The sequence below is a fragment of the Micropterus salmoides genome, unplaced genomic scaffold (assembly GCF_014851395.1).
Source record: "Micropterus salmoides isolate LMB-PRFRI ecotype aquatic unplaced genomic scaffold, ASM1485139v1 Ms_hic_scaffold_7, whole genome shotgun sequence".
Lineage (NCBI taxonomy): Eukaryota > Metazoa > Chordata > Actinopteri > Centrarchiformes > Centrarchidae > Micropterus > Micropterus salmoides.
In genome coordinates, this window is record NW_024044459.1 from 38,451,583 (window position 1) to 38,474,268 (window position 22,686).

At 50.1% G+C, this 22,686-nt stretch overlaps 1 protein-coding gene across 1 annotated transcript in view; it reads right to left on the reverse strand.

Moving 5' to 3' along the window:
* Positions 1-1,443: 1,443 nt before the first annotated feature.
* The window catches only part of ccdc180 (coiled-coil domain containing 180), a 45,206-nt gene continuing 23,963 nt past the window's right edge, over positions 1,444-22,686 (reverse strand). The window contains exons 9-37 of the mRNA XM_038703218.1: positions 18,513-18,626; positions 18,290-18,369; positions 16,502-16,590; positions 16,291-16,410; positions 13,736-13,909; positions 13,469-13,584; positions 13,099-13,225; positions 12,356-12,410; positions 12,143-12,255; positions 11,893-12,065; positions 11,637-11,806; positions 10,723-10,903; positions 9,134-9,280; positions 8,915-9,059; positions 8,720-8,836; positions 7,380-7,457; positions 7,172-7,255; positions 6,804-6,952; positions 6,656-6,708; positions 6,261-6,312; positions 5,809-5,892; positions 5,661-5,727; positions 5,443-5,578; positions 5,143-5,303; positions 4,939-5,064; positions 4,769-4,865; positions 1,984-2,059; positions 1,703-1,856; positions 1,444-1,616 (exon numbers count right to left, since the gene is read on the reverse strand). Of these exons, the coding sequence (XP_038559146.1) occupies positions 1,482-1,616; positions 1,703-1,856; positions 1,984-2,059; positions 4,769-4,865; positions 4,939-5,064; positions 5,143-5,303; positions 5,443-5,578; positions 5,661-5,727; positions 5,809-5,892; positions 6,261-6,312; positions 6,656-6,708; positions 6,804-6,952; positions 7,172-7,255; positions 7,380-7,457; positions 8,720-8,836; positions 8,915-9,059; positions 9,134-9,280; positions 10,723-10,903; positions 11,637-11,806; positions 11,893-12,065; positions 12,143-12,255; positions 12,356-12,410; positions 13,099-13,225; positions 13,469-13,584; positions 13,736-13,909; positions 16,291-16,410; positions 16,502-16,590; positions 18,290-18,369; positions 18,513-18,626 (3,373 nt within the window). The 3' untranslated portion in view covers positions 1,444-1,481. The remainder of the gene's footprint in view (positions 1,617-1,702; positions 1,857-1,983; positions 2,060-4,768; positions 4,866-4,938; positions 5,065-5,142; positions 5,304-5,442; positions 5,579-5,660; positions 5,728-5,808; positions 5,893-6,260; positions 6,313-6,655; positions 6,709-6,803; positions 6,953-7,171; positions 7,256-7,379; positions 7,458-8,719; positions 8,837-8,914; positions 9,060-9,133; positions 9,281-10,722; positions 10,904-11,636; positions 11,807-11,892; positions 12,066-12,142; positions 12,256-12,355; positions 12,411-13,098; positions 13,226-13,468; positions 13,585-13,735; positions 13,910-16,290; positions 16,411-16,501; positions 16,591-18,289; positions 18,370-18,512; positions 18,627-22,686) is intronic.

Genomic DNA, 22,686 nt, shown 5'->3' on the forward strand with positions numbered 1-22,686 from the left:
TATTTTACCCACATCTTTGCTTTTAAAATCCATTCATTACTTGGCCCAGGTTTGGTTTCTATTGTAAACTCAGCTCTTCAGCTGGGCCAGGTCCCCAGCTGTTGTAAGCATGCGGTCGTTCAGCCTGTCTTGATGCAGCTTTGTTTAAAAACTAGAGGCCTAATTCTAGAAAAGGTTGTTGAGAACCAGCTAAATAATGTTTTGGATTCTCTTTGATAAGTTTCAGTCTGGCTTTCATAAAGACCATAAGTGAGACTGCCCTCCTTAGGGTCTCAAATTATATTTTGATGGGGGTAAATGTTCTGTGCTATTAGATCTCAGTGCAGCGTTTGATACTGGTGATTACTGCACTCTGATTGATGGACTGAAAACATCTGTGGCCATTACTGGATCAGCTCTGGACTGGTTTTCCTCCCATCTCTCTGACAGGAGTTTCTCTGTGTACATAGGAACATATATGTCAGACTCTGACATATATCACGGCCCCCTGCTGTTTGTCTGTTAATGCTTCCTCTCTGAAAGATTATTGGTAGTTTTGAATAAATATCTTATCATTGCTATGCTGATGACATCCAATTATATTTATCTTTCAGCCCTGATAGGCGAGACAAACTGTCCTTGTTGCACACTTGCTTAGCCGCCATTAACAAATGGGTGGCAGAAAACTTTCTGCAACTAAATTCAGACAAAACTGAGCTGCTGGTTTTTTCCCCAGACAACATGCTGCTCCACACGCTGGTGGATGCATGAAACTACATCTAAAGCACCCACAACAAGACGAGTTCTTCTTCTGTGGTTTATTAACAAACATCAATACAGCCGATGACATCACAGCAAACAGCCAATCAGCTGCTCTCATCACACTTCAGAGTGTGTTAGTGTGTGTGTTAGTGTGTGTGTTAGTGTTGGTGTGTGTGTTAGTGTGTGTGTCTCAGAGTGTGTTAGTGTGTGTGTGTGTGTCTCAGAGTGTGTTAGTGTTAGTGTGTGTGTCTCAGAGTGTGTTAGTGTTGGTGTGTGTGTTAGTGTGTGTGTGTGTGTCTCAGAGTGTGTTAGTGTTGGTGTGTGTGTTAGTGTGTGTGTGTGTCTCAGAGTGTGTTAGTGTTAGTGTGTGTGTCTCAGAGTGTGTTAGTGTGTGTGTGTGTCTCAGAGTGTGTTAGTGTGTGTGTCTCAGAGTGTGTCTCAGAGTGTGTTAGTGTGTGTCTCAGAGTGTGTTAGTGTGTGTGTCTCAGAGTGTGTTAGTGTGTGTGTGTGTCTCAGAGTGTGTTAGTGTTGGTGTGTGTGTCTCAGAGTGTGTCTCAGAGTGTGTTAGTGTGTGTGTGTGTCTCAGAGTGTGTTAGTGTTAGTGTGTGTGTCTCAGAGTGTGTCTCAGAGTGTGTTAGTGTGTGTGTCTCAGAGTGTGTTAGTGTGTGTGTCTCAGAGTGTGTTAGTGTGTGTGTGTGTCTCAGAGTGTGTTAGTGTTGGTGTGTGTGTCTCAGAGTGTGTTAGTGTTGGTGTGTGTGTCTCAGAGTGTGTATCTGCTGTCTCCAGTGTGTGTTCCAGCTCTGTAGTTCACTCAGTCGTCTTCGTTTGTCGTCATCTGAACGCGACATCTCCGACCTGAACAGCTGCTCGAACCGCTAACACACAAACATTAATCACGTATGTTAAACCACATTATGTTTGTAGGTGTTTAACGTGTGTGTGTGTGTGTGTGTGTGTGTACCTTCACAGCAGCGTCTCTCTGCTCTATAACAGCCAGATGTCCCAGGGCGCACCTGGTCGTGGTGATGGATGCTGTTGTTGGCATGGTAACAGTGGATAGTGGGTCAGCAGGGCTGTTGGTGGGGGGCGACAGGTACGCGATACCGGACCACGTACTGAAACACACACACACATATATCCATTGTGAAATTTCTACGTAGAAATGTCCGAGTTCTGAGCCGTCTGGAACGCAGCGTCGGTACACGTCTGTGGGTCCAACATGCAGCAGAGGTCAGGTGGTACCTGCTTCCTGTCTCCGCCTCCGTCTCCATGGTAACTGTGTCCTCACAGGGGTGTTGTGATGACGCTGCCTCTGTTTCTATGGAAATGAGAAAAAACGAGAGTTACGAATGTAACTACGGTTCTATGAACCCTAACCCAGCCTGATAAAGAGGCGTCTGTCTCCACAACCTCCATGTGGGAGGGGATCACTCCCAGAAGAACCCCCCAGGCAAGATACATTTTTCCCAGCCAGAACTCCAAGGCCTGGCAAAAAGGCTGGACACTCTGATAGCCCCCGCCCCTGTGCCACTAGGGATCCAGTTGACCCAGATTTGAAGGGGATGTAAAGACAGAAGACCCAGAGGGATGACTATGGACGCTGCTGTCAGCATGCCCAGCAGCCTGAGAAGGCCATATTTCAAAATCCTGCCCCTCTGAAAGCAACCTAGAAGCTGCCGGATATCCTGCACTCTCTTTGGGGTAAGGGAGGCTCTCATTAACTGCGAGTCGAGTGCCATACCCAGGGGTAATTTGCCTTCTGACTGGGTGTAAGCTTGCTCTTTGTGTAGTTCACCGTAAGGCCCAGCTGGTTCACATGGCCAAGGAGCAAATCTCCGTCCCTGACTCCCTGCCCTGCAGTCGGGGAAATGATTAGCAAATCATCCAGGTAAGACAAGATCGTCAACCCTGCGGCTTGCATCGGGGAAAGGGCGGCTGCCATGTACCTTGTGAATATACGAGGAGCCAGTGAGAGACCGAACGGCATCACCTTGAATTGATAAGCCTGTCCTCGAAAGGCGAACCTCAGGAACTGCCTGTGGTGTGGTGCAATAGGCACATGAAAATAGGCATTCTTGAGGATTACAAAGCCCCCGCATCACTGACTGGAGGACATCTGCCATCCGTAACATTCTGAATGGAAGCACCTGTAAAAACTTGTTCAGCCCCCTCAGGTCCAGGATTGGGAAAAACCCACCATCCTTCTTCTGAATTAAAAACTACACTGAATAGAACCCATAGAGCCATGTATGCCCTTCTACAAGCTCGATGGCGGCCTTCTCTAGAAGGGCTGTAAGTTCCTGGCTGAGGGCCAGGGATTTTGCTGGATCTCTGACCACAAACCTTCTGATCCCGCAGAAAAGTGGCAGCCGCTGTCGGAACTGTAGTGTGTATCCCTTGGACAGTGTGGACACCGTCCAATGGTCTGTGGTCTTACGCTCCCAGTACCTGAGGTGCTGCAGAGAGAAGCGTCCGACGACAGCACTGTGGTTTTCAGGTCTGACCCCCCCAGCCCCTATGGCCCCCGGGGTGGCGGCCACCTGGGGCCGGTCCTCTTGGCAGCCAGACCTGGCGTCGTGCCAGCATCAATGTCGACATCAACCTTCCAAGCTCACTAGACAATGAATGCAAAGATCTGAAGGGATGCATCACTAAGAGTCTGGGCCGAGGAGCCTGCACCGGACTCCTGTAGGATCTAAGACAGAGCCAAGATGAGGTGAGAAAAGGAATTACCAATACAGCCCATGTGTGCTGCCATGTTATAAGTCCTGGCGAGTCAGTCTACACTGAGGACAAGGGCAACGTGCATCCTGTCTGAGAGCCTCACCAGGTGACACAATCAATGAGGCAATGGTAGGCTCGACTGGGGCCAGACGGTCCAAACCATAGTTATCTGCATCCTGCATGGCAGCCAAGTTCCTGCAATCACTGGTGTGATGAGACAGTAACTTGGGGTCTGACCAGCACCTTAGGAGCTCTTCAATATCGGGCTTAGAAGGAGGGACTGCGATGGCAGAGGGCTACGGATTCTGCCTGAAAAAAGCAGTTGAAGTTGCTGGCGCCACAGGAGCTTCACCCAGCCCCAGGTGCGCTAAAGCCAAGCGAATCACTGGCTTTAGTGAGGACCTGCCGGCCTCCGACCCACATAACAGTGCCCCCTCAGATGCCTGAAAAAAACATCAGAGGCCCAGGAGAGCGTGTCCTCCTCCTCGTCTTGCCCTTCTTCCCCTTTATCTGTAAACGAACTGCAGGAGGCTGCAGTCGATAGCACATCATCCTCTTGAGGCGAGTTCCTTGTGGCGGAGTCACCACTGGGAGCTGGCCCCCTATTATCAGGCTGGAGATTGAGCAAAAAGTTCCTTAATCTGGGCAAACTCAGATGAAAGTCCATCAATTTTGAGAGCCAAGGAGTCCACCTTCCTTGATTTCTTAGGTGGACCGTGTGAGACCGGCCTGCCTCTGCGGTAGTATCACCGCCTAGCTCTGCAAGTCTAGCCCTTCTCACTGACAGTGACATAAACCTACAGTTCATACAGGGATCAGAGACCCCTGCCCAGGCAGGCAGGGCACTGGTTATGGCCATCTTCCGTTTGGAGAGGCGCCTTGCAGGCGTTACAGACATGAGGTCAACTTGTCACTGATGTGGGGGGGTTGTGTTCAGGTGCACCTTCAAATGTGAGCTCCACTACAGGCCCACAGACCGCCATTACCCCCCCATACATACATATACATATATATACACATATACTATAGATACACATATATACATACATATACATATATATACACATATACTGTAGATACACATATATACATACATATACATATATACACATATACTATAGATACACATATATATATACATATACTATAGATACACATATATATATACATATACTATAGATACACATATATATATACATATATATATATATATGTTACATATATATACAATAAATCCTGCAGTCTGTGGCGTGCTCTCCTGTTGCACTGTGTTAAAACAGGCCTGGTAAAAGTCAAAGGTCACCTGCAGGTGTGAGCAGGTCATCCAGCTGATGAAGCAGGTTCTCCGTCAGAGACGCCAGTGATGTCACAAACTCCTCCCCTCTGACTCGCACAAAGTCCTGAACACAAACACAGGTGCTGAGTGACTCCTGCAGGTGTTGATGTTGACAGGTGACTACGCCCTCCTCTTACCTGTATTTCCTGGTGTGCGCTGCAGATGGCGCCGTGCAGCTGCTGCTGTCTGAGCTCCTCCCTGCCGATCAGAGTCTGAAGCTCGTCGTGTCTGAGAGACGCTCGCAGCCGCCGGACGACCTCACCCTGAGAGAGGAGAGAGCGTCAGCTCTACCTGACCTCTACCTGTTGTCAGCTGACCGGTGCTGACAGACCGGTGCTCACCTTCTCCTTCTCGCTGGCCACCAGCGTCTCCTTCAGCTTCAGTCTGACTCTGCCCACCTCCTCTCTAAGCCCCGCCCCCCGCTGTCGCTCATGGTTACTGATCAGAACTGCAGGTAACGCACGCAGCAGCTCCTCCAACACAGACAGGTGGGTCGCCAGCTCTGAGAGACAGACAGGCAGGATTAGGGTTTAGGGGGTCCTCACTCCGGGTCAGGCCCTCAGGGAGCTGCAGGGTCCAGACTGGACTGGCTTTATGGGGTTAGGTTAAGGAGGTGTGTGTTTCTGTGTGTGCGTGTCTACCTTCTCTGCTCGTGCTCAGAAACCTTCGGGCCTGTTCCTGGTATCCCAGCAGCCTCTGCTGCATGCTGTCAGCCCATTGGTCCAGACTGTCAGGAACTAGGAGGAACTGGGCGCAGCGCTCGCTCTGGTAAAAGTCCTGAGCGGGTTTTAGAAACATAATTGACACAACAGCAGAACTTTTAAATTCACCCGCGTCACTTTGAACGTGTGTGTGTTACCTCGGCAACCAACAGGAGGACATCATTGGCTTCCCACAGCACGCTGTTGATGGTGGCGCTGAAGGAGCTGCAACACAAACACACAGGTGACCAACAGCCGGCTGAGGTTCTGCTCCAGGACTACATCAGACCCACAGCTGGGACTCACCGTGTGCTGGCCTCTGGTTCTGGTTTGGGCCCAAACACCTGGAACTTCCTGTCGGTCCTGATGGACCTGCAGCCCCTCCTCACGCTGACACACACACACACACACACACACGTTTACTGTCAGTCTGTTTCAGCTGAATCACAGTGAAGCAAAATCTAAACACTGAATCCTGAATCACCGACGAACCAACACGTCTGACAGCTTTAAATCCTGCCAGGTCACACACCCTGTTAAAGAGGTCGCATTCTGCTCGTCCCCGGGTCCACCGTGTCACAGGTGGGACCAGAAGGAGAGGTGAGGAGCAAACAGCAGGATGTGGCCTCTTTAACCGGGTTTCAGGGTTTATCTGGACTGAAACCAAATGTCCCGTCCCAGCAGCCTGGACTCTCACACCACCCCTCTCTAATCAGCTTTGCTGTTAGAGCAGGACCCCAGACAGGTGGAGTGTTTACCTCAGCGTACCAACAGACTCGGGACATCGCTGTTGAGGACGCTGGACAGGACCTGCAGACACACAAACTGCTGTTAGACAGGCGGGTTTCAGCTTCAGCTCCCGTGAGCCGTTACCAGACTTAAAGACAAGAGCGGGACCACGTCGAGTCATTTCGACAGAGCAGTGGGCGGGGCTTTATTATGTGAAGCGGGCGAGTTCAAGCTGAAACAGGACAGACCGGCTGTTTAAAGCCTCGTTTGGCATTTTGGCCGTCGCCAACCAGGCGTGACCGTATTTGGACGAGAGGGTGGAGCAGGCTAGCTTGGTCAGCAAGGTGCGTCTGAATCTCTGTTTGATTTAACAAAAGACGTTCGTGTTGTCGGAGGTTTTAGTGTCTGAACAGAGAGTTTTTACCAGCAGCTGGTCTTCCTCGATCCGGCCTCTCTGCGTCCCGGCTCAGACAGAACCTGATGTGACAGAAGAGAAGAAGGAAGGTTAAAGACGAGCAGAACTCCTCGTGGTCCCTGCAGTATTACTCAGCGGGATCGGGGGGACCACGTACCTGTTCAGGGACTTGATGACACCCACAACAGGGTCATCGAGGAGGTCCCCGCCCATCCTGCTCGGCTGCAGTAAACCAGGAGGCGTGGCTAAGCAGACCTGCTTCCTGGGTTCAGGATGAGCTGAGAGGTTTTCCTGCAGGGTGGAGTCCTGAACACAGAGTCACACAGACTGTAATCCACGTGGACATGATGTAGACCACATCAGGACAAACAGGTCCAGGCTGTTAACATATAGTCCGGATTCAGAAAGGTAGAACCAGAGGGAGTCCAGGTAGACAGGTGAGAGGTGAGACAGCAGGTGTGCAGGTGGGAGCGCAGGTAGGAAGGAAGTAGATATAAAAGAGGTCCAAATACCGGAGGAGCCTACCAATGAGAAGTCCAGGTGCTGACAGCACTTCCTGAGTCCTTCAGAGACTGACGACAGGAGAGAACACACCTGGTCCGGAGACACCTGCAGAGACAGAGAGGCATGAAGGCAACATTAACGTTTCCTTACAGAAGTACTACACTGAGGGAGTCGAAATCCAGCAGCACTGTTCAAAGTACTGCAGTAGTACTACGTGACCTACGTGTACCTGAGTGTTCTGCAGCTCCCTCCTCAGGTCCTGCAGCCTGCTGCTGACGGCCGCCTGCTGCTGCTGACTGCTGGCTGCCTGAGAAGGTCACACATGTTCAGAGACTCTGTCAGCCAAAGACCTGAGGACCACAGACCTGAGGACCACAGATCTGAGGACCACAGACCTGAGGACCACAGACCTGAGGACCACAGACCTGAGGACCACAGATCTGAGGACCACAGACCTGAGGACCACAGATCTGAGGACCACAGACCTGAGGACCACAGATCTGAGGACCTGAGGACCACAGACCTGAGGACCTGAGGACCACAGATCTGAGGACCACAGACCTGAGGACCACAGATCTGAGGACCACTTGCAGGGTGGGTCATTCACGCTGGGGACGCTGGGGACGCTGGGGACGCTGGGGACATGGAGCCACCACTGTTTAAAAGCATTTGTTAAAGATGTTCTGAAACAGCTCGCACCAAGAAATGTTACAAAACAAATAAAAAAGCTATAAAAAGGTTTATTTGCACAATAATCCTGCAGTGCATGTAAATATAGAAGAAAACCACAAAAGTAACCAGGCTAAAAACAATAAGAAGCTGCTGATTAGATTTTTATATTCTGAATCGTCACCTGCCACCTGAATTTTGTTCTTCCCAGGTGCAGAAAATGTCTCCAGAATGCAGGAAATTAATTGTTTAATGCTTAAAATCTTCTTTTTGTTCCGGTATAGTCGGCCTATTAAAATGTGTTCTTGTCTGGTTGTCATGGCCTCAGGCTCAGTGTAATCTGAGCCCCTAAATGGAAGGATGGTGTGTTGGCGAGGAGTGTCCGACCCATTTTGGTGGGTCGCCTGGGCCAAAAATGCCAGGGCCGATTTTTTGTCGCGGTCCAGTCCAGTCCTGACTTTAACCAGTTACTTTCCTGATCAGAGAGGCTGCAGCCGCTGTACCTCCAGCGCACAGCGTCTTTCTAAATCGGGAGACGGTTCATCCTGCCCCCCCCCCGCTATTAATCAACAGGTTGATTTTTATGGCGAAGACCATCAGTTACTTACTGTCAGAATAATGCGCCCGTCAAACAGCAGACAGGAACCCAAAGGCAGAGTAAAGCTTTACAGTCCAGAGACAGTAAGATTGGGATATAACTAGTTACTCTCAGACGGCAGTAACGTGTCAGCATCATATCCAGGAAGAAACAGCGTTAACTCTGAAACACCTGAAGTCAGGGCACAAACGTTTTTGCAGGTGTTGAGGAGGTTGTTTTGGTGTTTCCACGCCCCTTTTCTGACGTGACGCTGCAGAACGAGCCTAAAAATGCACGGCTGGAAACCCGAGACAGGCAGGTACCTCAGCTTTAATGTGAACTTGCGTGCTGCTGATGATCTTCTGGACCTTCTCCATGAACGTGACCTCAGACTTCAGGAAGGAGAGCTTCTCCTCGAACCCTCCAGACGCCTCCTTCACCTGGAGGAGGAGCACAGGGGGTAAAGCTGTGGTCTGATTGGTCGCACCTGTTAAAGAGAACGAGGTTAATCTCCACACCTGCTGTAAACTCCTGGACTCAAAGGCCTCCAGCTCAGAGAAGATGGCCTCCTCTGTCACGCTGATCTGTTTGGTTTCCTCCTTCAGTCTCCTCTGAAACAGCTTCACCTCCTGAGGAGCGAACTCGCCTCCTTCACTGAACAGCCTGCAGGAGGAGAGAAACGCCGTTTAATGGTGAGCTTCTGTTGTTCCGGGAGTTCCGGGAGTTCCGGGAGTTACCTGAAGGAGTTGAGGAGCCGAGTGGTTCTGTTTCTGACCTCCTGCAGTCGCGCCTGAACCGTCTGTCTGAAGCTGGTCCGACAGCGCTGGGTGTCTTTGATGTGTTGATCCAGACGGTCCTGCAGGGCGGAGCTCAGGGCGGCCACGCTGCAGACACACAGACAGACGACTCGTCAGCCACGCTGACCACAGATCAGCTGTTACAGGCGCTGCCATCACAACAAATGGTATCTTTAGGGTCAGCTGTGATTTCATGCCGGGCTGGACTAACACTCATTTTCATTAACGATTAACCTGTCAATCATTTTCCTAATCAATCGAGGTGACGTCCTCAGTTTCCTGTCACAGAGGAGGAAAGAAAACCAAGGCGTCTTTCCAGCGCGGTAAACGCGGCGGCACGCTGAGCGTCTTTTATCTTTTGGTCGGCGAGAGTTGAAATATGTTCAGCTCTGGGTGAAACGCAGCGCTCGTCCCCTCGCTCTCCATGTTTCAGCCGTCTCTTCATGCGGAGCGAGGACGCCTACGGACTGTGTGCTGCATAAAATATAATATTATGTATCATAGCAACCACAGCGCCAACAAAGCTCTCCGGTGGACCCGGCTGAGATCAAGCTGGATCAGAGGATTTGGATGGTTTTTCTTTAAAACAAGGATTCAGAGCGATTAACTGAATAGTTGACATCGGTTTAGTTAACTAATTGGTTAATCGACCAATCGTTGCAGCTCGATTAATGTGAAAGAGGTCACATGATGCATTCTTTTTGTTTGACACATTATAGTTTAAATGCGCAGAAGAACAACACGACGTCACAGGCAGCAGTAAACATGGAGGCCACAGAGGTCAGCTCCAGTTAGTCCTCTCACGGGTCACATTTCTCCCGAACTATGTGTTCACAACTTCCTGTTCTTTTCTCTACGGTTTCTGGCGCCCCACAACTCTCTCCCCCCACTGTGTCTGCTAGGACAGGCAGCTGAGCAGAGAGCCGGCGGTCCGCTGGATTCAGGTGGAAGAAAGGGAATCTGTGCGCAGACGACAGCGAGGTAGAGGAGGAGGAGAGCCGCATTATGGCTTTTTCGTTCAGCGCGGCTCGTCTGCAGCAGAACAGCTGATCAAACGCGACCTGAGTGTCCAGACCGAGGTCGCATTTAAAAAGATCCGATCTGTACTGTCATAAAGAGATCAGACTCCATGTGACCCGGTCTGTTCACGCTGTCATAAAGAGATCAGACTCCATGTGACCCGGTCTGTTCACGCTGTCATAAAGAGATCAGACTCCATGTGACCCGGTCTGTTCACGCTGTCATAAAGAGAACAGATCGGAGTCACATGTGACTTTGGCCTGCAGCCTCACGCAGACTTGTTTCTGGTTCTAAAGATGAAGATGATGAGCGCAGGCAGCAGCAGGGATCATCTGAGCTACAGTTCCTGGTTTGCAGATTGATGTCTTTCAGAGCCAAACCGGCTGCAGGTCAGTGAGGCTGGTCCACGTCTACAGATTCAGGACGCAGCGACGCAGCCTTCTGCATAACATCTGCTCACACATCCCTGAAACAGCGTGAAGATATTATATGTATAAGCTGCTTGTTACCGCTGGCTGCTGTCCGCCGTCAGGACGTCGTCCTCCATGCGAGACAGAGCGACGGTGAACTCCCGGTTCTTCCTGCTGATGGAGGTCTGCAGCTCCTGCAGCCGCTCCCTGCAGGAGGTCAACACGTCCAGCGCCTCCTCGCAGTGAGCGTCCACCAGCTGCCCGTGGCGCTGCAGCTCAGCTAAACACACAAAACAGTCTGACTTTAGTGTGACGGTGGAAGCAGACAGCACCACGCTGCTCAGGCTGCACCCTCTGAACACCGCTAAGTTCCCGCTAACAGGCAGACGGGAGGCCATTTAACCCAGGGGCCCCGTACACCACACCTGATAATAAGAACTTAAACACGGCTGCTACAGGCCCGTCAGCGAGAGGCCGCTGAAAGACTTGAAGAGCTGAAGAAAGGAAACTGTGTCATGGAGACCAGGACCAGGACCCTGCGGGACGTGTCACGTCTTTTCCATTTAAATCTGTCAGTTTCAGAACCTTCGTCATCATGTGGGGGAGGAACAACAAGACAACAGGATGAATTTGGTGATATTTAAATGTGTGGTTGCAGTACAGGCTCTGTGAATGGTCTGCTGCTGGACGCTCAGTGTCTGAGGCTGCTCTGACCAGGCGGAATATCTGACTCCGCCCACATAGACGAGCTTGCGTCTGCCGGTGTGGTTTCACTTCTGAGAGTCATGAGCTCCAGCTTAGATAAAGAACTTGTTTGTGCCTGGTCCATGTTCCTAACGGTCCTGGCTCCTCCGGTAAGGGGGGCAGAGGGCTTCATATAAACAATAAAAACTGATCAACAGCTCTGGCCTCCAAATTAAAACACAGTATGACACCTTTATACAAACTGGCCCCGCCCCTGACACGCTGGGGCCCCTGACACGCTGGGGCCCCCGGTGGTGTGTGTGCGTTACCCAGGCGGGGCTGGTAGACGTGGGTCCGGATGTGTTTGGGGTTCAGTTGCTTCAGCTGCAGCTCCTGCTCCAAACGCACCGCCTCCTTCCTGTCCCTCACCACGGCGGCGGCCGAGCTGAGGACGTCACGGAAACGCCGCTCCAGGTGGTCCAGGAACAGAGTCCGGGTCCTGGATCGTCAGACACACTCAGTCAGACCTGCAGGGCGCTCCTCACCTCGCCACGGTGACACCTGTGTGAGTGTGTGTGTGTGTACCTGCTCAGTGTGTGCGGCAGCAGCTCCACAGGAAACAGGCTCAGGTGTGTTTCCTGCTGCGGCGGGTCGGGGGCGGGGCATCTGAAGGCAGGGCCGCTATAGGCCACACCCCTGGATGATGTAAACGTGACACTGCTGCTGATGTCACAGAGCTCCAGCAGAGAAGACTCCGCCTACACACACACACACATGTTTTTGTGGACCAATAGGAAACCGATCTTTGTTATTCAATCACTGATCAGAGCGTCACCTCAGTCAGCCAATCCTGAGAGGGCTGGGCGGGGTCTGTGTCATTCTGACAGCTGATTGGTTGATTCTCCGTCATCTCCACTGGTTTCTGGATTTCAGCCCCCCCGCTGGTTTCTACAGAGAAAACAAAGCCAGTTCAGATCGGGGGGAAACCGGGACAGCAACGGGAACAGTTCCCTCTTTGAACCCTGAGCTGAAGGCAGGACAGACGGACCCGGGTCGGTGGCGCTGGTGGAGGACGGGTGGAGGTTCTGCAGCTCTTCTGGACTCTGAGGAGATAAATCACATTCAGAGTTTAGTCTTTACACGTCACACTGTACAGCTGGAAGACCTGGACCTGGACCTGGACTCATTGAAATCTACAACAGCTTCCTTCTATGTTGTTACTGCTGCTGATACGTCAGGGAGCGAAGCGCCATCAGAGTGTCCTGAAGTTACCGGGCGGGCCGCGTTTCCCAAAACCCTCGTTCGAACTACGGAGGTAACTTAGACGGTAGGAACCATCGTTCTGACGAACGTTCGCACCGCCTGCCGGTAAGCTGCGTAGTTCGAACTCCAGCTGCGTAGCTGCGGTTAGAGTCTCGGTTCACGGAGGGCTGGATGTGATGGGGGTCAGCAGGCTGTCAGATAATCCCGCTGGACAAACACATTTAAGGTGAAGCTGTTTTAAATGTATTTGTGGGGTCGTGGGCGGAGCTGCTCTCAGTGTCTTAGTGTGGACCTGTAGTCTGTTCACAGTAACTTAATATCAGCCACCCAGCACAGAGGACAAAGGACAGACCGGAGGACGTGAAGACTTTTAATATCACCTTCATGTTTCACCTCCAGGCCTCATTCCAGACAGAATATAAAAATGAAAACAAAGATAAACGGAGAACTCACGGTGACACGGTAACACGGTGTTGCCATGGTCACCAGCAGGCGTGGGTGTGTGTAAAGTGTGTTTGCCGTGGTTACCGGTCTGTAGGCGTGGCTGAGGTGGTAGAAGGAGCTGAGGCTGCTGCTGTAGGACAGGAGCTCCTCCAGGAAGAGGGACGGGAGGAGGTCCACCAGCCGACACTGATCGGAGACCCGCTGCCTGCAGCTGCACAGTGTGAGAGGACGTCACGTGCGTTACATTACAGATCTGTCTGGGACACGCTCAGGGACACGCCGGTGGACGTGTCTCTTGTTGTCGTCAGTACGGTGCTGTCACATCAGACCTTTTGAAACATGCGTCCTTGGCTTCATGTAGAACAGCAGCTGATCTGATCTGAGACCTGCACGTTTGATCCCTGTGGAGACCCTGCGCTAGCATTAGCATTAGCATTAGCATGTCCTGCAGTACCTGTGCTTGACGTCCTGCAGGTAGTGGACAGTTTTGTCCAGCGCCGTCTTCAGGGCGTCCTCGCTGCTCTCCTGACGGAGTCCACCCAGCAGGTCATCCAGACGCAACTTCTTCCTCTGACAACACAACAGCAAAGCATCATGGGAGAGCCTCCTACCTGCTGACGGACGTGTCCTGCCTCAGGCCCCGCCTCTTTAGAAAGGGGCGGGGCCGGCGGAGGTGCGTCCCTCAGGTTCCTCAGTTCTCGGACAGCGACTGACAGCTCACCTGTACGTGCTGCTGCTGTGAGCGTCTCAGCTCGTCCAGGTGTTGTTGGAGTTCTTCTTCTCTCCTCTCTATCCTGCGGCTGTGCGTCTCCCATAGCAACGCTGCTCCTCGCATCACAACAAACACACACCTGCTGAGGGCGAGCGCACGGCGAGCCGCCGAGTCACAGCACAGCTGCAGACAGACAGGCGGAGAGACAGGTGGAGACAGACAGACAGGTGGAGACAGTCAGACAGGTGGAGACAGGTAGAGACAGACAGACAGGTGGAGACAGTCAGACAGGTGGAGACAGGTAGAGACAGACAGACAGGTGGAGACAGGTAGAGACAGTCAGACAGGTGGAGACAGACAGACAGGCGGAGACAGTCAGACAGGTGGAGACAGACAGACAGACAGACAGACAGGTAGAGACAGACAGACAGAGAGACAGTCAGACAGGTGGAGACAGACAGATGGAGACAGACAGACAGAGAGACAGTCAGACAGGTAGAGACAGACAGACAGAGAGACAGTCAGACAGAGAGACAGACAGACAGAGAGACAGACAGACAGAGAGACAGTCAGACAGGTGGAGACAGACAGGTGGAGACAGACAGATGGAGACAGACAGACAGACAGGTGGAGACAGTCAGACAGACAGACAGAGAGACAGACAGACAGACAGGTGGAGACAAACAGACAGGTGGAGACAGACAGATGGAGACAGACAGACAGAGAGACAGACAGACAGACAGGTGGAGACAGACAGACAGGTGGAGACAGACAGACAGATGGAGACAGGTGGAGACAGACAGACAGGTGGAGACAGTCAGACAGGTGGAGACAGACAGACAGGTGGAGACAGACAGACAGGTAGAGACAGACAGACAGGTGGAGACAGTCAGACAGGTAGAGACAGACAGACAGGTGGAGACAGGTGGAGACAGTCAGACAGGTAGAGACAGACAGACAGGTGGAGACAGGTGGAGACAGTCAGACAGGTAGAGACAGTCAGACAGGTAGAGACAGACAGACAGGTGGAGACAGGTGGAGACAGACAGACAGGTGGAGACAGGTGGAGACAGTCAGACAGGTAGAGACAGTCAGACAGGTAGAGACAGACAGACAGGTGGAGACAGGTGGAGACAGTCAGACAGGTAGAGACAGACAGACAGGTGGAGACAGACAGGTAGAGACAGACAGACAGGTGGAGACAGACAGACAGATGGAGACAGACAGGTGGAGACAGACAGACAGAGAGACAGACAGGTGGAGACAGACAGACAGACAGACAGGTGGAGACAGGTGGAGACAGACAGACAGGTGGAGACAGACAGACAGGTAGAGACAGACAGACAGGTGGAGACAGGTGGAGACAGACAGACAGGTAGAGACAGACAGACAGGTGGAGACAGGTGGAGACAGACAGACAGGTGGAGACAGGTGGAGACAGACAGACAGGTAGAGACAGACAGACAGGTGGAGACAGGTGGAGACAGACAGACAGGTAGAGACAGACAGACAGGTAGAGACAGGTGGAGACAGACAGACAGGTGGAGACAGGTGGAGACAGGTAGAGACAGACAGACAGGTGGAGACAGTCAGACAGGTGGAGACAGACAGACAGACAGACAGAGAGACAGACAGGTGGAGACAGACAGACAGGTGGAGACAGTCAGACAGGTGGAGACAGACAGACAGGTAGAGACAGACAGACAGGTGGAGACAGACAGACAGAGAGACAGACAGGTGGAGACAGACAGACAGGTGGAGACAGACAGACAGGTAGAGACAGACAGACAGGTGGAGACAGACAGACAGAGAGACAGACAGACAGGTGGAGACAGACAGACAGAGAGACAGACAGGTGGAGACAGACAGACAGGTGGAGACAGACAGACAGGTGGAGACAGACAGACAGAGAGACAGACAGGTGGAGACAGACAGACAGGTGGAGACAGACAGACAGGTGGAGACAGACAGACAGAGAGACAGACAGACAGGTGGAGACAGACAGACAGAGAGACAGACAGGTGGACACAGACAGACAGGTGGAGACAGACAGACAGGTGGAGACAGGTGGAGACAGACAGACATGTAGAGACAGACAGACAGGTGGAGACAGGTGGAGACAGACAGACAGGTAGAGACAGACAGACAGGTGGAGACAGGTGGAGACAGACAGACAGGTAGAGACAGACAGACAGGTGGAGACAGGTGGAGACAGACAGACAGGTAGAGACAGACAGACAGGTGGAGACAGTCAGACAGAGAGACAGACAGACAGGTGGAGACAGACAGACAGGGAGACAGACAGACAGGTGGAGACAGACAGACAGAGAGACAGACAGGTGGAGACAGACAGACAGGTGGAGACAGACAGACAGGTGGAGACAGACAGACAGGTGGAGACAGACAGACAGAGAGACAGACAGACAGGTGGAGACAGACAGACAGAGAGACAGACAGGTGGAGACAGACAGACAGGTGGAGACAGACAGACAGGTGGAGACAGACAGACAGGTCATCAGTCTACAGAAACATGTGAAGTCTCAGAGTCGGTTTGTGTGACTGACATCCAAAGCAGCCAATCGCTCTTCATCTTGACTTTGGCTTCGTCCAATCAGAGTGAGGAGCTGAGAGCTGACGACGTGGTTCACCTCCTCCTCTGACAGCTGCAGAGCCGAGAGCGCCTCCTGCAGGAGAACACTGAGACGTAGAGAGGAGGCTGCGGTGAACGCAGCGGCGCCTGAACGCAGCACGTGAAGGTGTTGAGTGTGTTGTTACCCTGCAGCGCTGCACCTCGGCCAGGCGATCCTGCCACGTCTGTTCATAGCAGCACCGCAGCTGATGGAGGAGGTCGGCGTGAACGCTGTCTGAACGCAGAGAGAGAGCCACATTTAAACCTCCTTTAAACCGTGTGAGGCCCGGTGAAGGCTGGAGGCTACGTTACTCATGTTAGCTAGGAGGTTTTGTTCAACACGTTAAGCACAGAAAACAAAAAGCTGCAGTCAGTGTGTGAACGCCTGAAGACAGTAGAGGCTGACGTGACGCCTGAGCTGTCATTAGGCTGAAGCTTCATTCTGAAACTTACACATACCTTCATCTAAAGCTTGTTTTTGCATTTCAGAATGTAAGATGGAACTAAATAGGTTTAGTCTTGACAAATATTGTGCAACAAATGCAATTTAAGCAATAAAAATGAAGAGTTTTCTAAAAGAGAACATCATTGGTTGTTCATTTTGACAGTCTTATTTTCTCTTTTGCATATTTAATATTACTCTTTCACCACGTGGCGCCTATTTCCAGGAAAAACGCCTAAAATAACAAACCCAAAATAAATCAGTAATATCTCCTCAACCATAAGGCCTAGATGCAATACAGAGATTTTCATCCTCAACTGGTAAAAAAGTGCTATATTTTAATATAAAGCACCTGAATATCTTCTAATACACCTGGAATACAACTCTAACTGTAAATTTGAACAGTTATTACACAATCCTTCAAAAATATATACCAGGTGAATGTCCATGTTTTGGTCATATTTACTGTTTAAATGTTCACTATTATTGTGAGTTTTCTTCAAAACATTATTTATCTCCACACAACCACGTTCCAAATAACATAAAGCTTCCAAAACATTGAAATATTGATAAAAACAGTCAATATTCCTGTGAGCTAAAGCACTCCCACGCTTTACAGGCCACAGCTTGAGCAGGGGGCTCTTCCTCTTCGTATCGATCGACATCCTGCCTGTCCTGTCTCTTCTTCTCTACTTCAATCTGACGACAGAAAGGAAACTTATCGGCTCAGCCGCTGAAGATGACGTCATTGAAAGAGCTGCAGTCAGAATTCAAATAAAGACGACATCATAGCCTGTGGACGTAGCAACCGTGACGTCAGCTGGTTTGTGGTTTGGCGTTTTTAAGTCTCGAGTTCGCCGCCATGTTGATGTTTTGCAACCAGCGGACGTGACCATATTTGGACATGAGGGTGGAGCTAGCTAGCTTGGTTAGCAAGGTACATCTGTAGTTCATGTTAACTGTGATATTAGCTGGGATGCTAATTTTGGCTAGCGACAAACAGGCTTATAACAAAATGTACTTACCAGAAAATTAAACAGCCGACTCTTGTTAAGCTGTTTCAGCGGCCCTGGTTAAATGTACACAGAGCGAGGTCGCCATGGTAGCAACCTGTCAATCAGCTTGTAGCCCCGCCCTAAAGCCTCCCCTGCTTCCTGGTCTCTGTTCCTCTAAATGGGACCATAATTTACTAAATGAACATCATGCTGTGTTGAAGAAGACTTGAAACTAGCGACTGAGACCAGAAACTCATCAGGAAAGTGTTTACTGAGGGAATAAATCAGCTGACAAGTAGAAACAGTTTCTTCCTGCAGCCGGAGGAGTCGCCCCCTGCTGGCTGCTGGAGAGGACGCAGCTTTAAAGTGACATCAGACCTTCCTGTTGGTTTCAGGTGTCGATGTGAGGAAGGTTACAGCCTCACATGGATCCCTTTCACACAGATATTATCCAGTGACAAAAACAGCTGGATGGAAACAGACTTTGTGACAGTTACCGATCTGTTGATTGACAGCCGTCAGTTGGTTGAACCAATCAGAGACCAGAGCAGTGGAGCAGGAGGGCGGCACCAGAGCGCTGAAACACAGAGAAAGATGTGATTGGACAACAAGTCGGGGGTGGAGCCTGTAAAAAATAGTCATCTGACTGACTGATCCACCAGCATCACTGAGACAGTTATATATACTGAACCAATCAGAAGACAGTCTCTGCTGTGTTACCAGATCTTATAGATGAGATCACGACGTCGTTCTGTCAAGTCTCGCTGAGTTTGTTTCGTCTCCTGAACCGTCTGTAGAACCAGCTGCTGACCCCCATTACAGCTGCAGAGACTCCTGCAACACAAATGCTTCTGACAAAGCTGCTAGAACGGCAGTACAACTGGTCTTTATACTGATACTGTTCTTCTGGACCTGTATATAACCTGGTTCTGCACTCACCTGAACCAGTCTATATCCTGCTGACCCAGTCTAAAACCACATTGAACCAGTCTATATCCTGTCTGACCCAGTCTAAAACCACATTGAACCAGTCTACATCCTGTCTGAACCAGTCTATATCCTGCTGACCCAGTCTAAAACCACATTGAACCAGTCTATATCCTGTCTGACCCAGTCTAAAACCACATTGAACCAGTCTACATCCTGTCTGAACCAGTCTATATCCTGCTGACCCAGTCTAAAACCACATTGAACCAGTCTATATCCTGTCTGACCCAGTCTAAAACCACATTGAACCAGTCTACATCCTGTCTGAACCAGTCTATATCCTGCTGACCCAGTCTAAAACCACATTGAACCAGTCTATATCCTGTCTGAACCAGTCTATATCCTGTCTGAACCAGTCTATATCCTGTCTGACCCAGTCTGAAACCACAGTGAACCAGTCTATATCCTATCTGACCCAGTCTAAAACCACATTGAACCAGTCTATATCCTGTCTGACCCAGTCTAAAACCACATTGAACCAGTCTATATCCTGTCTGACCCAGTCTAAAACCACATTGAACCAGTCTATATCCTGTCTGACCCATTCTAAAACCACAGTGAACCAGTCTACTTCCTGTCTGACCCAGTCTAAAACCACAGTGAACCAGTCTATATCCTGTCTGACCCAGTCTAAAACCACATTGAACCAGTCTACATCCTGTCTGACCCAGTCTAAAACCACAATGAACCAGTCTATATCCTGTCTGAACCAGTCTATATCCTGTCTGACCCAGTCTAAAACCACAGTGAACCAGTCTATATCCTATCTGACCCAGTCTAAAACCACATTGAACCAGTCTACTTCCTGTCTGACCCAGTCTAAAACCACACTGAACCAGTCTACTTCCTGTCTGACCCAGTCTAAAACCACAGTGAACCAGTCTATATCCTGTCTGACCCAGTCTAAAACCACATTGAACCAGTCTACTTCCTGTCTGACCCAGTCTAAAACCACAGTGAACCAGTCTACTTCCTGTCTGACCCAGTCTAAAACCACACTGAACCAGTCTACTTCCTGTCTGACCCAGTCTAAAACCACAGTGAACCAGTCTATATCCTGTCTGACCCAGTCTAAAACCACATTGAACCAGTCTACATCCTGTCTGACCCAGTCTAAAACCACACTGAACCAGTCTATATCCTGTCTGACCCAGTCTAAAACCACATTGAACCAGTCTACATCCTGTCTGACCCAGTCTAAAACCACACTGAACCAGTCTACATCCTGTCTGACCCAGTCTAAAACCACATTGAACCAGTCTACATCCTGTCTGACCCAGTCTAAAACCACAGTGAACCAGTCTACATCCTGTCTCTACCCAGTCTAAAACCACATTGAACCAGTCTACATCCTGTCTCTACCCAGTCTAAAACCACACTGAACCAGTCTACATCCTGTCTGACCCAGTCTAAAACCACAGTGAACCAGTCTATATCCTGTCTGACCCAGTCTAAAACCACAGTGAACCAGTCTATATCCTGCTGACCCAGTCTAAAACCACATTGAACCAGTCTATATCCTGTCTGACCCAGTCTAAAACCACATTGAACCAGTCTACATCCTGTCTGACCCAGTCTAAAACCACATTGAACCAGTCTACTTCCTGTCAGAACCAGTCTATAACCACATTAAACCAGTCTACATCCTGTCTGAACCAGTCTAAAACCACATTGAACCAGTCTACTTCCTGTCAGGACCAGTCTAAAACCACATTGAACCAGTCTACTTCCTGTCTGACCCAGTCTAAAACCACATTGAACCAGTCTACTTCCTGTCTGACCCAGTCTAAAACCACATTGAACCAGTCTACTTCCTGTCTGACCCAGTCTAAAACCACATTGAACCAGTCTACTTCCTGTCTGACCCAGTCTAAAACCACATTGAACCAGTCTACTTCCTGTCTGACCCAGTCTAAAACCACATTGAACCAGTCTACTTCCTGTCTGACCCAGTCTAAAACCACATTGAACCAGTCTACATCCTGTCTCTACCCAGTCTAAAACCACACTGAACCAGTCTACATCCTGTCTGACCCAGTCTAAAACCACAGTGAACCAGTCTATATCCTGTCTGACCCAGTCTAAAACCACAGTGAACCAGTCTATATCCTGCTGACCCAGTCTAAAACCACATTGAACCAGTCTATATCCTGTCTGACCCAGTCTAAAACCACATTGAACCAGTCTACATCCTGTCTGACCCAGTCTAAAACCACACTGAACCAGTCTACATCCTGTCTGACCCAGTCTAAAACCACAGTGAACCAGTCTATATCCTGTCTGACCCAGTCTAAAACCACAGTGAACCAGTCTACATCCTGTCTCTACCCAGTCTAAAACCACATTGAACCAGTCTACATCCTGTCTCTACCCAGTCTAAAACCACACTGAACCAGTCTACATCCTGTCTGACCCAGTCTAAAACCACAGTGAACCAGTCTATATCCTGTCTGACCCAGTCTAAAACCACAGTGAACCAGTCTATATCCTGCTGACCCAGTCTAAAACCACATTGAACCAGTCTATATCCTGTCTGACCCAGTCTAAAACCACATTGAACCAGTCTACATCCTGTCTGACCCAGTCTAAAACCACATTGAACCAGTCTACTTCCTGTCAGAACCAGTCTATAACCACATTAAACCAGTCTACATCCTGTCTGAACCAGTCTAAAACCACATTGAACCAGTCTACTTCCTGTCAGGACCAGTCTAAAACCACATTGAACCAGTCTACTTCCTGTCTGACCCAGTCTAAAACCACATTGAACCAGTCTACTTCCTGTCTGACCCAGTCTAAAACCACATTGAACCAGTCTACTTCCTGTCTGACCCAGTCTAAAACCACATTGAACCAGTCTACTTCCTGTCTGACCCAGTCTAAAACCACATTGAACCAGTCTACTTCCTGTCTGACCCAGTCTAAAACCACATTGAACCAGTCTACTTCCTGTCTGGCCCAGTCTAAAACCACATTGAACCAGTCTACTTCCTGTCTGACCCAGTCTAAAACCACATTGAACCAGTCTACTTCCTGTCTGACCCAGTCTAAAACCACATTGAACCAGTCTACATCCTGTCTCTACCCAGTCTAAAACCACACTGAACCAGTCTACATCCTGTCTCTACCCAGTCTAAAACCACACTGAACCAGTCTACATCCTGTCTGACCCAGTCTAAAACCACAGTGAACCAGTCTATATCCTGTCTGACCCAGTCTAAAACCACAGTGAACCAGTCTATATCCTGCTGACCCAGTCTAAAACCACATTGAACCAGTCTATATCCTGTCTGACCCAGTCTAAAACCACATTGAACCAGTCTACATCCTGTCTGACCCAGTCTAAAACCATACTGAACCAGTCTACATCCTGTCTGACCCAGTCTAAAACCACAGTGAACCAGTCTATATCCTGTCTGACCCAGTCTAAAACCACAGTGAACCAGTCTACATCCTGTCTCTACCCAGTCTAAAACCACATTGAACCAGTCTACATCCTGTCTCTACCCAGTCTAAAACCACACTGAACCAGTCTATATCCTGTCTGACCCAGTCTAAAACCACAGTGAACCAGTCTATATCCTGTCTGACCCAGTCTAAAACCACAGTGAACCAGTCTATATCCTGCTGACCCAGTCTAAAACCACATTGAACCAGTCTATATCCTGTCTGACCCAGTCTAAAACCACATTGAACCAGTCTACATCCTGTCTGACCCAGTCTAAAACCACATTGAACCAGTCTACTTCCTGTCAGAACCAGTCTATAACCACATTAAACCAGTCTACATCCTGTCTGAACCAGTCTAAAACCACATTGAACCAGTCTACTTCCTGTCAGGACCAGTCTAAAACCACATTGAACCAGTCTACTTCCTGTCTGACCCAGTCTAAAACCACATTGAACC